Consider the following 16,240-nt stretch of genomic DNA (forward strand, 5'->3'; position numbering starts at 1 on the left):
AACAAACCCAAACCAATTAAGAAAATGGTAATAGGAACATACATATCAATAATTACCCTAAGTGTGAATGGGTTAAATGCTCCAACCAAAAGACAGACTGGCTGAATGGATACAAAAACAAAACCTGTATATAAGCTGTCTACAAAAGACCCATTTCAGACCTAGGAACATATACAGACTGAAAGTGAGGGGATGGAAAAAGATGTTCCATACAAATGGGAATCAAAAGAAAGCTGGAGTAACAATACTGATATCAGATAAAATAGACTTTAAAATAAAGACTGTTACAAGAGATAAGGAAGGACACTACATAATGATCAAGGGATCAATCCAAGGAAACATACAATTGTAAATATTTCTGCACTCAACGTAAGAGCACCTCAATACATAAGGCAAATGCTAACAGACACAAAAGGGGAAATCGACAGTAACACAATAGTGGGGGACTTTAACACCCCACTTACACCAATGGGCAGATCATCCAGACAGAAAATAAACAAGGGAACACAAGCTTTAAATGGCACAATAGACCGGATAGACTTAATTGATATTTATAGAACATTCCACCTGAAAGCAGAAGGATACACTTTCTTCTCAAGTGCATATGGAACATTCTCCAGGAGAGATCACATCTTGGGTAACAAATCAAGCCCTGGTAAATTTAAGAAAACTGAAATCATATCAAGCATCTTTTCCAACCACAACACTATGAGATTAGAAATCAATTACAAGGGAAAAAAACTGTAAAAAATATAAAACACATGAAGGCTAAACATTACACTACTAAATAACCAAGAGACCAGTAAAGAAATCAAAGAGAAAATCAAAAAATACCTAGAGACAAATAACAATGAAAACACGATGATCCAAAACATATGGGATGCAGCAAAAGCAGTTCTAAGAGGGAAGTTAACAGCAATACAATCCTACCTGAAGAATCAAGAAAAATCTCAAACAATCTAACAGCTAAAGGAACTAGAGAAAGATGCCCAAAAAAACCCCAAAATTAGTAGAAAGAAATCAATCATAAAGATAAAAGCAGAAATAAATGAAACAGAAACAATAGCAAAGATCAATAAAACTAAAAGCTGGTTCTTTGAGACGATAAACAAAATTGATGAACCTTTAGCCAGGCTCATCAAGAAAAAGAGGGAGGACTCAAATCAATAAAATTAGAAACGAAAAAGGAAAAGTTACAAAGGACACTGCAGAAATACAAAGGATCATAAGAGACTACTATAAGCAACTATAGGCCAATAAAATGGACAACCTGGAAGAAATGGACAAATTCTTAAAAAGGTATAACCTTCCAAGACTGAACCAGGAAGAAACAAAGAATATGAACAGACCAATCACAAGTAAAGAAATTGATACTGTGATTAAAAATCTTCCAACAGGGCTTCCCTGGTGGCACAGTGGTTAGGAATCCACCTGCCAATGCAGGGGACACGGGTTCGAGCCCTGGTCTGGGAGGATCCCACATGCCGTGGAGCAGCTAGGCCCATGCACCACAGCTGCTGAGCCTGGGCTCTAGAGCCTTCAAGCCACAGCTACTGAAGCCCACGTGCCTGGAGGCCGTGCTCTGCAACACAAGAAGCCACCGCAATGAGAAGCCCGCGCACAGCAACGAAGACCCAACGCAGCCATAAATTAATTAATTAATTAATTAATTAATTAAAATCTTCCAACAAACAAAAGTCCAGGACCAGATGGCTTCACAGGTGAATTCTACCAAACACCTAGAGAAGAGCTAACAGCCATCCTCAAACTCTTCCAAAAAACTGAAGAGGAAGGAACTATTCCAAACTCATTCTGCGAGGCCACCATCACCCTGATACCCAAACCAGACAAAGATATCATGAAAAAAGAAAATTACAGACCAATATTACTGGTGAATATAGACACAAAAATCCTCAACAAAATATTAGCAAACAGAATCCAACAACACATTAAAAGAATCATACATCACAATCAAGTGGGATTTACCCCAGGGATGCAAGGATTCTTGAATGTACGCAAATCAACCAATGTGATACACCATAGTAACAAATTGAATGAAAACCATATGATCATTTGAATAGTTGCAGAAAAAGCTTCTAATGAAATTCCACACCCATTTATGATAAAAACTCTCCAGAAAGTGGGCACAGAGGGAACCTACCTCAACATAATAAAGGCCATGTATGATAAACACACAGCTAACATCATTCTCAATGGTGAAAAACTGAAAGCATTTCTTCAAAGATCAGGAACAAGACAAGGAGGTCCACTCTCACAACTACTATTCAACATAGTTTTGGAATTCCTAGCCACAGAAATCAGAAAAGAAAAAGAAATGAAAGGAATATAAAACTGGAAAAGAAGAAGTAAAATTGTTTGCAGATGAGATGATACTATACGTAGAAAATCCTAAAGATGCCACCAGAAAACTACTAGAGCTAATCAATGAATTTGGTAAAGTTGCAGGATACAAAATTAATGCACAGAAATCTCTTGCACTCCTACACATGAACCACAAAAGACCAGAAAGAGAAATTAAGGAAACAATACCATTCACCACTGCAACAAAAAAAGAATAAAATACCTAGGAATAAACCTACCTAAAGAGGTAAAACACCTGTACTCAGAAAACTATAAAACACTGATGAAAGAAATTAAAGACAACACAAACAGATGGAGAGATATACCATGTTCTTGGATTTGAAGAATCAATACTGTGAAAATGACTATACTACCCAAAGCAATCTACAGATTCAATGCAATTCTTATCAAATTACCAATGGCATTTTTCACAGAACTAGAACAAAAAAAAATCTTAAAATCTGTATAGAGACACAAAAGACCCCAAGTAGCCAAAGCAATCTTGAGGAAAAAAAAACAGAGCTGGAGGAATCAGGCTCCCTGACTTCAGACTATACTACAAAGTCACAGGCATCAGAACAGTGTGGTACTGGCCCAAAAGCAGACACATACCTCTATGCAACAGAGAGCCCCAAAATAAACCCATGTACATATGGCAAATTAATCTAAAACACAGGCAAGAATATACAATGGTGACAGTACCTTCAATAAGTGGTGCTGGGAAAACTGGACAGCTACATGTAGAAGAATGAAATTAGAAAACTCCCTAACAACATACACAAAAATAAACTCAAAATGGATTAAAGACCTAAATTTAAGACCACACACTATAAAACTCTTAGAGGAAAACATAGAAAGAACACTCTTTGACATAAATCACAGCAAGATCTTTTCTGACCCACCTTCTAGAGTAATGGAAATAAAAACAAAAATAAACAAATGGGACCTAATGAAACTGAAAAGCTTCAGCACAACAAAGGAAACCATAAACAACAAAGGAAACCATAAACAAGACAAAAATACAACCCTCAGAGTGGGAGAAAATAATTGCAAACGAATTAATGGACAAAAGATTAATCTCCAAAATATACAAGCAGTTCATGCAGCTCAATATCAAAAAAACAACCCAATCAAAATATGGGCAGAAGGCCTAAATAGACATATCTCCAAAGAAGACACACAGATGGCCAAGAGGCACATGAAAACATGCTCAACATCACTAATTATTAGAGAAATGCAAATGAAGACTACAATGAGGCATCACCTCACACAAGTCAGAAAGGCCATCATCAAAAGCTAGAGAGGGTGTGGAGACAAGGGAACCCTCTTTCACTGTTGGTGGCAATGTAAATTGATACAGCCACTATGGAGAACAGTAAGGAGGTTCCTTAAAAAACTAAAAATAGAATTACCATAAGACCCAGCAATCCCACTACTGGGCACATACCCAGAGAAAACCATAACTCAAAGACACATTCACCCCAATGATCATTGCAGCACTATTTAGAATAGCCAGGTTCTGGAAGCAACCTAAATGCCTATTGACAGACCAACAGATTAAAAAAGATGTAGTACATATACACAGTGGAATATTATTCAGCCATAAAAGGAATGAAATTGGGTCATTTGTAGAGACGTGGTTGGCCTAGACACTGTCATACAGAGTGAAGTAAATCAGAGAAAAACAAACATCGTATATTAACGCACATAGGTGTAATCTAGAAAAATGGTACAGATCAACCTGTTTGCAAGGCAGAAATAGAGACAAAGACGTAGAGAACAAATGTATGGATACCAAGGGGCAGGGTTGGGTGCGGTGAATTGGGAGATTGGGATTGTCATATATACACTATTGATACTATGTATAAAATAGATAACTAATGAGAACCTACTGTGTAGCACAGGGAACTCTACTCAATGCTCTGTGGTGACCTAAATGGGAAGGAAATCCGAAAAAGAGGGGATATATGTATACGTAGAGTTGATTCACTTTGCTGTACAGTAGAAACTAACAACATTGTAAAGCAACTATTCTCCAATAAAAATTAATTTAAAAAAACTAATAAGTGAAATGGTAGTTATAGGGAAATTTGCTACTTTAAATGCTTATATTGGGAAAGAAGAAAGTATCTTTTAACATGCTATTTTATACTAATATGTATAAACTAGAAAACGAGAACCTGATGTACAGCACAGGGAACTCTACTTCACTTAGCTGTACAGTAGAAAGTAACACATTGTAAAACAACTATACCCCAATAAAAAAATATATATATATTGAAAAACCTTTAGCCAGAGTCATCAATAAAAAAGGGAGAGGACCTAAATCAATAATATCAGAAATCAAAATGGAGAAGTTACAATGGACACCACAGAAATACAAAGAATCAAAGGAGACTACTCCAAGACTATACTCCAATAAAATGGACAACCTAGAAGAAATGGGTTAGAAAGGTACAATCTCCTAAGAATGAACCACGAAGAAATAGAAAATATGAACAGACCAATCACAATTACTGAAATTGAAACTGTGATTAAAAATCTTCCAAGAAACAAAGGTCCAGGACCAGATGGCTTCACAGGTGAATTCTCCCATTCTAATATTTAGACAAGAGCTAACACTCATTCTTCTGAAACTATTACAAAAAATACTTTTGTAGAGGAAGGAACACTTCCAATGAACTCAGTGAGGCCATAATAACCCTGACACCAAAGCCAGAAAAAGATATGCCAGAAAAGGAAAATTACAAGTCAATATCACATATATGCAAAAATCCACAACAAAATACTAGCAAACCGAATCCAACAATACATTAAAAGAATCATAAACCATGATCAAGTAGGATTTATTCCAGGCATGCAAGATTTTCAATATCTGCAAGTCAATTAGTATGATACACCACATTAACAAATTGAAGACTAAAAACCATATGATCATCTCAATAGTTGCAGAAAAAGCCTCTCACAAAATTCAGCACTAATTTATGATAAAAACCCTTCAGAAAGTAAGCACAGATGGAACCTACCTCAACATAATAAAGACCATATATGACAAACACACAACTAACATCATACTCAACAATGAAAAGCTGAAAGAATTTCGTCTAAGATCAGGAACAAGACAAGGATGTCCACTCTCACCACTTTTATTCAACATACATTTGGAAATCCTAGCCATTGCAATCAGAAAACAAAAAGAAATAAAAGGAATCCAGATAGGAAAAGAAGTAAAACTATCACTGTATGCAGATGACATGATGCTACACATAGAAAATCCTGAAGATGCCACCAGATAACTACTAGACCTCATCAATGAACAGGGTAAAGTTACTGGATAAATATAAAAAATAATAAATATACAAAAATCTGTTGCATTTCTATATACTAACAACGAAATATCAGAAAGCGAAATTAAGGAAACAATCCCATTTACCAACTCATCACAAAGAATAACATTCCGAGGAATAAGCCTACCTAAGGAGGCAAAACAACTGTACTTGTAAAACTATATGATGCTGATGAAAGACATCAAAGATGACACAAACAGATGAAAATATATACCCTGTTCTTGGATTGGAATAAGCAACACTGTTAAAATGACCATATTACCCAAGGCAATCTACATATTCAATGCAATCCTTATCAAATTAACAATGGCATTTTTCACAGAACGAGAACAAAACATTTTTAAAATTTGTATGAAAACACAAAAGACACCGAATATCTAAAACAATCTCGAGAAAGAAGAATGGAGCTGGAGGAATCACACTCCCTGACTTCAGACGATACTACAAACCTACAGTCATCAAAACGGTATGGTACTGGCAAAAAACAGAAACACAGATCAATGGAACAGAATAAAAAGCCCAGAAATAAACCCACTCACTTACAGTCAATTATTCTATGACAAAGAAGGAAAGAATATACAATGGAGAAAAGACAGTCTTTTTAGTAAATGGTGCTGGGATAACTGGACAGCTACATGGAAAAGAATGAAATTAGAACATTTTCTAACACCACATACAAAAATAAACTCAAAATGGATTAAACACCGAAATGTAAGACCAGATACTATAAAACTCCTAGAGGAAAACAAAGGCAGAACACTCTGATATAAATCACAGCAATATTTTTTTGGATCTGTCTCCTAGAGACACGGAAATAAAAGCAAAAATAAACAAATGGGACCAAATTAAACTTAAAAGCTACTGCAAAGCAAAGGAAACCATAAAAAGAATGAAAATACAACCTATGGACTAGAAGAGTATATTTTCAAATGATGCTACCAAAAAGGGATTAATTTCTAAAATATACAAAATTCATATAGCTTAATATCAAAAAACCCATACAACCCAATCAAAAAATTAGCAGAAGACCTAAATAGATATTTCTCCAAAGAAGACATAAAGATGGCCAACAGCCACATGAAAAGATGCTCAACGTCACTAATTATTAGATAAATGCAAATCAAAACCACAAAATGATATCACCTCACACTGGTCAGAAATGACCACCATCAAAAAGTCAAATAGGGGACTTCCCTGGTGGTCCAGGCAGTAAGGCTCCACGCTGCCAGTGCAGGGGGCCCGGGTTCAATCCCTGGTCGGGGAACTAGATCCCATATACATGTCGCAACTGAGAGTCCACATACAGCAACTAAGAAGTCCGCATGCCCCAACTAAGATCCGGCGTGGCCCCCCCAAAAAAGTCTACAAACAATAAATGCTTGAGAGGGTGTGGAGAAAACAGAACACTCCTACACTGTTGGAACGAATGTAAACTGGTGTAGCCACTTTGGAGAACAGTATGGAGGTTCCTTAAAGAACTAAAAATAGGGCTTCCCTGGTGGCACAGTGGTTGAGAGTCTGCCTGCCAATGCAGGGGACACAGGTTTGTGCCCCGGTCCAGGAAGATCCCACATGCCGCGGAGCGGCTAGGCCCACGAGCCATGGCCGCTGAGCCTGAGCCTCCAGAGCCTGTGCTCTGCAATGGGAGGCCACAACAGTGAGAGGCCCACGTACCGCAAAAAAAAAAAAAAAAAAAAAGAACTAAAAGTAAAGTTACCACATGAACAAGCAATTCCAATCCTGGGCATATATACGGAAAAGATGAAAACTCTAATTTGAAAAGATATATGCACCCCAATGTTTATAGCAACACTATTTACACTAGCCAGGACATGGAAGCAACCTAAATTTTCACTGACAGATGAAGGAATAAAGAAGATGTGGCACATATATACAATGGAATATTACTCAGTCATAAAAAACAATGAAATAATGCCTTTTGCAGCAACATGGATGGACCTGTGAAGTCAGACAAAGAAAGACATATATGGTATTACTTATATGTGGAGCCTAAAAAAGTGATACAAGTGAACTTATTTACAAAACAGAAATAGACTCACAGACATAGAAAACAAACTTATGGTTACCAAAGGGGAAAGTGCAGGATGCAGGGGGTTAGGGGGGCGAGGAGAGAGATAAATTAGGAGTCTGGGATTAACATATACAAACTACTATATATAAAATAGATAAACAACAAGGACCTACTGTATAGCTCAGGGAACTATATTAAATATCTTGTAAATTGCTGTACACCTGAAATTAACACATTATAAATTAACTATACTTAAAAAAAAAAACCTCTTGTGTAGATGTTTAAACAATGTTTCACAAAGGTGTAAAGACCACTTAATGGGGGAATGCAGTCTATGGAACAAAAGGTGTTGACAGGACTTCCCTGGTGGCGCAGTGGTTAAGAATCCACCTGCCAATGCGGGGGACACAGGTTTGAGCCCTGGTTTGGGAAGATCCCACACGCCATGGAGCAGCTAAGCCCGTGTGCCACAACTACCGGGCCTGCACTCTAGAGCCCACGAGCCACAACTACTGAGCCCATGTGTCACAACTACTGAAGTCTGGGTGCCACAACTACTAAGCACATGTGCTGCAACTACTGAGCCCACGCGCCTAGAGCTGGTGCTCTGCAACAAGAGAAGCCACCACAACGAAAAGCCTGTGCAACGCAACAAAGAGTAGACCCTGCTCACCACAACTAGAGAAAGCCCACGCGCAGCAAGACCCAACGCAGCCAAAAAATATTAATTAATTAAAAATAAATAAATTTTTTTAAAAGGTGTTGCCAAAACTGGATACCTACTAACAAAAGTATTTACTTGGACCATTATTTTACACTACAGACAAAAATTAACTCAAAATGGTTCAAAGACCTAAACCTAAGTCCCAAGTGTATAAAACTCCTAGAAGTAAACATACAGAAAAAGTTTCTTGACATTGGACCCAAATGATTTATCAGGTATAACACCACAAGCACGGGCTACAAAATAATAACAGATAAATTGGACTATATCAAAAATATAAACTACTGTGCGTTAAAGCACAGTGAAAAGACAACCAAAAGTAAAAGAGAAAACATTTCTAAATCATATATCTGATAATAGAGGAGTATGAAGAATATATAAAGATTCTAAGAGGGATTGATCACCAATTCCACCACAGGGACCCTTTGGGACCCTTCCCAAATCAACCATCCCACACGTTGCAAATATAAAACAAAAACCCCAAGAGTAACATAGAAATTTGAACCTAATGATAAAATAAAAAATCATTTATAATGCATAGAAATGTACAAAATGAAAGTACCTGTGTCTTAAACACATTATCGCTCATCACTGAAGGTATCCCTCCACTTCATAAGCTCTCATTAAGACGCTTCAAAATTCGCTGTTGAGGTAGACTGAACAATGGCACAGGCAATGAAAAATGTGGCACCAACAGTTTAGCCAACAGCCTCACAGATATGAGAATGTGAGCTTACAAAGTTGTCCTGGGATAAATTCCTATACCAATTTAAAGAGGCTAAAATGTAAGGTCATTGAGACACATGAATAACACGGTCACAGTGCCCTTGAGACAGGCTTCTGTGACAGTCCCCAAAGCCAGAAAAAACCCCGGTAAGACTTATCAGTCAGACTCTTGTGATACTTTCTACCTCATATCCTAGAACATGCTGACCACTCTACTGAGTAGCTTCGCGTGGTGATTTTGTACAGAGCAAGAAAATATTACAACATATGAGGAATAGTGTCTCTATCAAAATTTTCTGTTACCCAGTAAACACTCTCCATAGAGACTCCACGAGAGGTTGCCAGATAAACACAGGTGGATTATCACAGCAAGGAAACCAGGTAAAATTTCAGACCTTAGGAATATACTTCAAAGAAATTTAAGAGGTAAAATCATACAAAGTAAGGAGAAGGTAAAATTAGGAACAGTCGACATTCCCAGACTAGGTAGAGCAGTACAAGAGTAAAAATAATACAACATGTAAGGGTCAGACATTATAGGGATCTTGAGATGGGACCATGTACTCGACCCACAGATGCCTAGCTAAGAGCCTGAAAGATTCACATATGCTCCCCTTTTAGGATTTGGGATCAAAAAGAGGATCTCTCCGTCCACTGTCCTTACACTTTTCCTAAGTAACAATCACAGAAGATCCAATCCACCTGCCTGTCCCACACACCCCTAAACAAAAGAAACAGCCCTTCTGAGATACCCATCTTTGTTTACACTTTTGATATACTCCCACACAATGTACTCTTGGCTATTTTTCACATTTCTCCCCACTGTCCACGGCTCTTTCTCTTGCTCCAATGTGGAGATAATATTCAGATCAGAAAAAGATATTCTGGGACTTCCCTGGTGGCCCACCAGTTAAGACTCCATGCTTCCAATGCAGAGGGCACGGGTTCAATCACTACTTGGGGAACTGAGATCCTACAAGCCAGAAGGTGTGGCCAAAAAAATTTTTTAAAAAGAAATAGAAATTCTGGTTTATCAGGACAAAGAAATGTGAAGTGCTGTGGTTTTCCTAAAATCCCAGTTCTTTGTTCAGCTGAGGAGTGAGGACATTACAGATGGGTCAGGAAAAATATTTCACAAATTCATCCACCGCCTCCCTTCTACACAGGGAACGGTGTAATATGCAGACATCGAGCTCTCTTCCTGCAAAAACTGAGTCAAAAGCCAAAAGGCAGAAAATGGGAAATTTGGTATTTTTTAAAGTTTGCCATTGAGCTTTGTACGTAATTAAGCTCTGGGACAACCCCTGATGTAACATGAAACGCGCAGAGCACCTGAAGAAAGGGTCAGTTTAAACTCATGATGCCACATCATGGGTGAGTCAACAGGGCTTTCAAAGATTATCAGGGCCTCCCAAGAGGCACACAAGGGAAAATACAAAGATACCCAAGGGCAGATCCCAGCTCTGGAGGGAAGTTATCCTCACCCAGGGAGATCAGGTTCCTGTAGGTCTCCAACATCACGTCCCTGTACAAGGCCCTCTGAGCAGGGTCCAGGCATTCCCACTCCTCCTGAGAGAATTCGATGGCCACATCCTCAAAGGTCAACTGTTCCTGAAATGAAACCACATTTCACCAATGGGCCATGAAGAGTTCTCATCTTCATACAAATGGAAAAGAGGAGTAAGGAGTAAGGACTGATTCAATTAAAGTATGTGTTCTACCAGATCCATTTAGAGGTATTTGGAAAAATTATGTATCTCTAATCTTAATTTCTTATGCTTTTTCATAAGCCCTTATGAGATCCTCCAATTAATATGGACTTTTCATCACTGTCAAAAATCTATGAAACGCCTATAAGTAAAACTCAACACCGTGTTGTCTATGCAGAAGTGTTAGGTATTACGTTCTACACACTGAGTGAGATTCAGTATATAGATGAGATGACAAAGTTCGCAGTGCTTTTAACGAAAGGTCAAAAACTTCAACTATGGGGCTTCCCTGGTGGCGCAGTGGTTGCGCGTCCGCCTGCCGATGCAGTGGACACGGGTTCGTGCCCCGGTCTGGGAGGATCCCACATGCCGCGGAGCGGCTGGGCCCGTGAGCCGTGGCCGCTGAGCCTGCACGTCCGGAGCCTGCGCTCCACAACGGGAGAGGCCGCAGCAGAGGGAGGCCCGGGAGAAGCCGCAGCAGAGGGAGGCCCGCATACCACAAAAAACTTCAACTATGATGATAACAACGACTAAAAGTGTTTGAACACTTCTTATTGCTCTAAGTTACAGTAATGTTACTCTAAACATTACTCTAAATAAGTACTTTTACAGGCAAGACCTTGTTATCAACATAACAGCTCATTAAAGAAAGATGTGTCCCCATCTTACAGAGGACAAAAACTGTCACAGACACTCTGAGAAACTCGACTCAGATCAAGAAGGTAAGAAATGTTACAGCAAGCACTTGAACTCAGAGGGTTGTGCTCAGCAACTGAAGCTTAAGAATCAAATAGTTAAGTAATACAGAAAGCATTAAAAATACATTGACAGAGGGTTCCCTGAGAAAACTTGAAAGAAGTCCAAGGTGAATGACATGGAATGGCATGAAAGGTCATTATAGATGTGGACACACAAGGACATACATATAAATTGTTAGCAATCTTACTACTACCTAAACCATTAACAGGATTGCATAGAAAAATTCCAGGCAACGGAATATACTGAAGACAATTTCAACTGAAAAAAGATATAATATATAGTTTTTAAATCATGATGTCTTTTATCTAAACCACAGACTTGCACATCAACAATATGTATGTGCACTCATGCACATACATATCTATAAAAAATAACAGAAAAATCTCTTGACAGATTTTTGGACAATTTTTTTATCATCCTTTTATTCATGTGTATTTCAGCATCTTTCAGACAATGAAAATATATCCACTGTACTCAATTTAGTTTGTCAACATGATTCTGTAGTATAGTAGGCTACTAAAAAAAAATGGTACGAACATTTAAAAAAAATAGAATACTTGAACTCAAATCTCATTAAGATAAGCATACTCAAAAATATAAATACAATTTTATCCATTTAAATTTACATAGCTAGGCATTAACAAAAGCCAAAGAATTTCTTTGTTTTTGCCACTAATAAAACATTGATTTGAAATTAGAGAATTTATTAGTATTATACATTATTTCCACAGGTTATGAAAAAAATATATCATAATAGTAAAGTTAAAAACTTCCTGGACAATTAAAAATCATGAAAAAAAAGGATATGGAAAAAAAAATTCTGATTAAGCAAGAACATTTTAAGAAATGTCATGAACAGAAGGCAACACTCGATGCATTCCCTCTGGAGTTACAGTGGAGTGAAGGGGGCTGGCCAGGGCGCCTGCTTTTCATCACTGTACAGTGTGCCTGAGCAGGGACCACCAGAGGAAGTAACAGGGGGAAAACAGAGGGCAAGAGACACAGTGTGAGAGACTTGGAACTGCTAGTGTTCACAAATCTAAGGACATGGAAATGTGAAAACTGAAAGGATGGAAAAAGATATTCCATCCTAAAGAGAGCAGGAGAGAATACATTATATCAGACAAAATAAACTGAAGAAAAACAAGTGACATGAGACAAAAAAACATTATATAATGATAAATGGGTCAATTTACCAAAAAGATGTAGCAAGTAAAAGTATATATACATCTAACATTAGATATCTCAGAAAAATGAAGCAAACATTAAAGGAAAGGAAGAGAGAGAAATAGCAGCACAGGAATACTATGAGACTTCAATGCCCCAGCTGACCTTATGGATGGAACCGAAAAGAAGATCAATAAGGAAACTATAGACCTTATTGGTTATTAGACATAACAGATCACATAACCCAACAACAGCAGAAAACACATGCATCTCAAGCACACGTAAAACATTCTCCATGAGAGACCACATGTTAGGCCAAAACACAAATCTTAACAATTTTAAGAGACTGATATCATAAAAGTAAACAATGAAATAAACAGCAGAAGAAAAAAAAGAAAATTCCCCCAAATGCGGAAATTAAACAACTCACTCTTAAACCACTAATGGGTCTAAGAAGAAATCACAAGGGAATTTTAAAATATATGGATGAAAAGGAAAATACAACCTACCAAAATTTATAACACACAATGAAGGCTGTACTAAAAGGAAATTCTAAACTGCTGAATGCTTACAGTAAAAAAGAGAAGAGATTTCAAATCAGAAATTTATTTTTACACCTCTAAGAAGTAGAAAAACAAAAACAAACTAAACCCAAGTTTAGCAGAAGGAAAGAGGTAAATAAGAAAAATGAAACCAGGGACTTCCCTGGTGGGGCAATGGTTAAGAATCCGCCTACCAATGCAAGGGACACGGGTTCAAGCCCTGGTCTGGGAAGATCCTACATGCTGCGGAGCAACTAAGCCTGTGTGCCACAACTACTGAGCCTGCATGCCACAACTACTGAAGCCCGCACACCTAGGAACAAAGCTCTGCAACAAGAAAAGCCACCACAATTAGAAGCCTGCGCTCCGCACCGAAGACCCAACAACGAAGACCCAATGCAGCCAAAAATTAATAAATATATTAAAAAAACGAAAGATTAGACCAGAGATAAATAAAATAGAAAGTAGAAAAATATAAAAATGAACAAACCAAGAGTTTGTGTTTTGAAAAAAATGAATGGGAAAACCCTTAGCTAGACTAAGGAAAAAAGAAAAAAGATTCAAATAATTAAGAACAGATATGAAAGAGAAATGATAGCAACTGATATCAAAAAGTTTTTTAAGGAAGTACTATGAACAATAATGCCTATAAATTATAAAATCTAAAAGATACAGGTTAATTCTTAGAAACATACAACCTACTAAACTTGATTTATCATCATGAAATAAAAAATCTGGAGATTGGTTCAAGATGGCAGAGTAGAAGGACATGCTCTCACTCCCTCTTGCGAGAGCACTGGAATCACAACTAATGGCTGAACAATCATCGACAGGAAGACACTGGAACTCACCAAAAAAGATACCCCACATCCAAAGACAAAGGAGAAGCCACAATGAGATGGTAGGAGAGGCGCAATCACAATAAAATCAAATACCATAACTGCTGGGTGGGTGACTCACAAACTGGAGAACACTTATAACACAGAAGTCCACCCACCGGAGTGAAGGTTCTGAGCCCCATGTCAGGCTTTCCAACCTGGGGGTCTGGCAACGGGAGGAAGAATTCCTAGAGAATCAGACTTTGAAGGCTAGCGGGATTTGATTGCAGGACTTTGACAGGACTGGGGGAAACAGAGACTCCACTCTTGGAGGGCACACACAAAACAGTGTACGCACTGGGACCCAGGGGAAGGAGCAGTGACTCGATAGAGAATGAACCAGACGTACCTGCTAGTGCTGGAGGGTCTCCTGCAGAGGTGGGGGGTGGCTGTGGCTCACCATGGGGACAAGGACACTGGCAACAGAAGTTCTGGGAAGTACTCCTTGGTGTGAGGCCTCCCAGAGTCCACGATTAGCCCCACCAAAGAGCCTGGGTAGGCTCCAGTATTGGGTCGACACAGGCCAAACAACCAACAGGGAGGGAACCCAGCCCCACTCATCAGCAGACAAGCGGATTAAAGTTTTACTGAGCTCGGCCCACCAGAGCAACACCCAGCTCTACCCACCACCAGTCCCTCCCATCAGGAAACTTGCACAAGCCTTTTAGATAGCCTCATCCACCAGAGGGCAGCCAGCAGAAGCTAGAAGAACTACAATCCTGCAGTGTGTGGAACAAAAACCACATACACAGAAAGCTAGACAAGATGAAAAGGCAGAGGGCTATGTACCAGATGAAAGAACAAGATAAAACCCCAGAAAAACAAATGAAGTGGAGATAGGCAACCTTCCAGAAAAAGAATTCAGAATAATGATAGTGAAGATGATCCAGGACATCGGAAAAAGAACGGAAGCAAAGATAGAGAACATGCAAGAAATGTTTAACAAAGACCTAGAGGAATTAAAGAACAAACAAACAGAGATGAACAATACTCTAACTGAAATGAAAAATATATTAGAACGAATCAATAGCAGAATAACTGAGAAGAACAGAGACCTAAGAGACCTCTGGGACAACATTAAACGCAACAACATTCGCATCATAGGGGTCCAGAAGGAGAAGAGAGAGAAAGGACCCGAGAAAATATTTGAAGAGATTATAGTCGAAAACTTCCCTAACATGGGAAAGGAAATAGCCACCCAAGTCCAGTAAGCACAGAGAGTCCCATACAGGATAAACCCAAGGAGAAACATGCCGAGACACATAGCAACCCCAGAAAAACAATTAAATGAAGTGGAGATAGGCAACCTTCCAGAAAAAGAATTCAGAATAATGATAGTGAAGATGATCCAGGACATCGGAAAAAGAACGGAAGCAAAGATAGAGAACATGCAAGAAATGTTTAACAAAGACCTAGAGGAATTAAAGAAAAACAAACCCAAACAACTAGGAAAATGGTAACAGGAACATACATATCGATAATTACCTTAAACGTGACTGATTAAATGCTCCAACCAAAAGACACAGGCTTGCTGAATGGATACAAAAACAAGACGCACATATATGCTGTCTACAAGAGACCCACTTGAGACCTAGGGACACGTACAGACTAAAAGTGAGGGGATGGAAAAAGATATTCCATGCAAATGGAAATCAAAAGAAAGCTGGAGTAGCAATACTCATATCAGACAAAATAGACTTTAAAATAAAGAATGTTACAAGAGACAAGGAAGGACACTACATAATGATCAAGGGATCAATCCAAGAAGATATAACAATTATAAATATATATGCACCCAACATAGGAGCACCTCAATACATAAGGCAACTGCTAACAGCTATAAAAGAGGAAATCGACAGTAACACAATAATAGTGGGGGACTTTAACACCTCACTTACACCAATGGACAGATCATCCAAAATGAAAATAAATAAGGAAACAGAAGCTTTAAATGACACAATAGACCAGATAGATTTAACTGATATTTATAGGACA

At 38.3% G+C, this 16,240-nt stretch overlaps 1 protein-coding gene across 4 annotated transcripts in view; it reads right to left on the reverse strand.

Annotated features, from left to right (window-relative positions):
• Positions 1–16,240, reverse strand: part of LOC102995057 (zinc finger protein 160-like) — a 74,670-nt gene that overhangs the window by 45,237 nt on the left and 13,193 nt on the right. For all 4 annotated transcript variants that reach the window (XM_028477776.1, XM_028477777.1, XM_028477775.1 and 1 more), the window contains exon 3: positions 10,675–10,801. In XM_028477776.1, the coding sequence (XP_028333577.1) occupies positions 10,675–10,801 (127 nt within the window). The remainder of the gene's footprint in view (positions 1–10,674; positions 10,802–16,240) is intronic.

This window comes from Physeter macrocephalus, chromosome 17 (genome assembly GCF_002837175.3).
Source record: "Physeter macrocephalus isolate SW-GA chromosome 17, ASM283717v5, whole genome shotgun sequence".
NCBI classification, from domain to species: Eukaryota; Metazoa; Chordata; class Mammalia; order Artiodactyla; family Physeteridae; genus Physeter; species Physeter macrocephalus.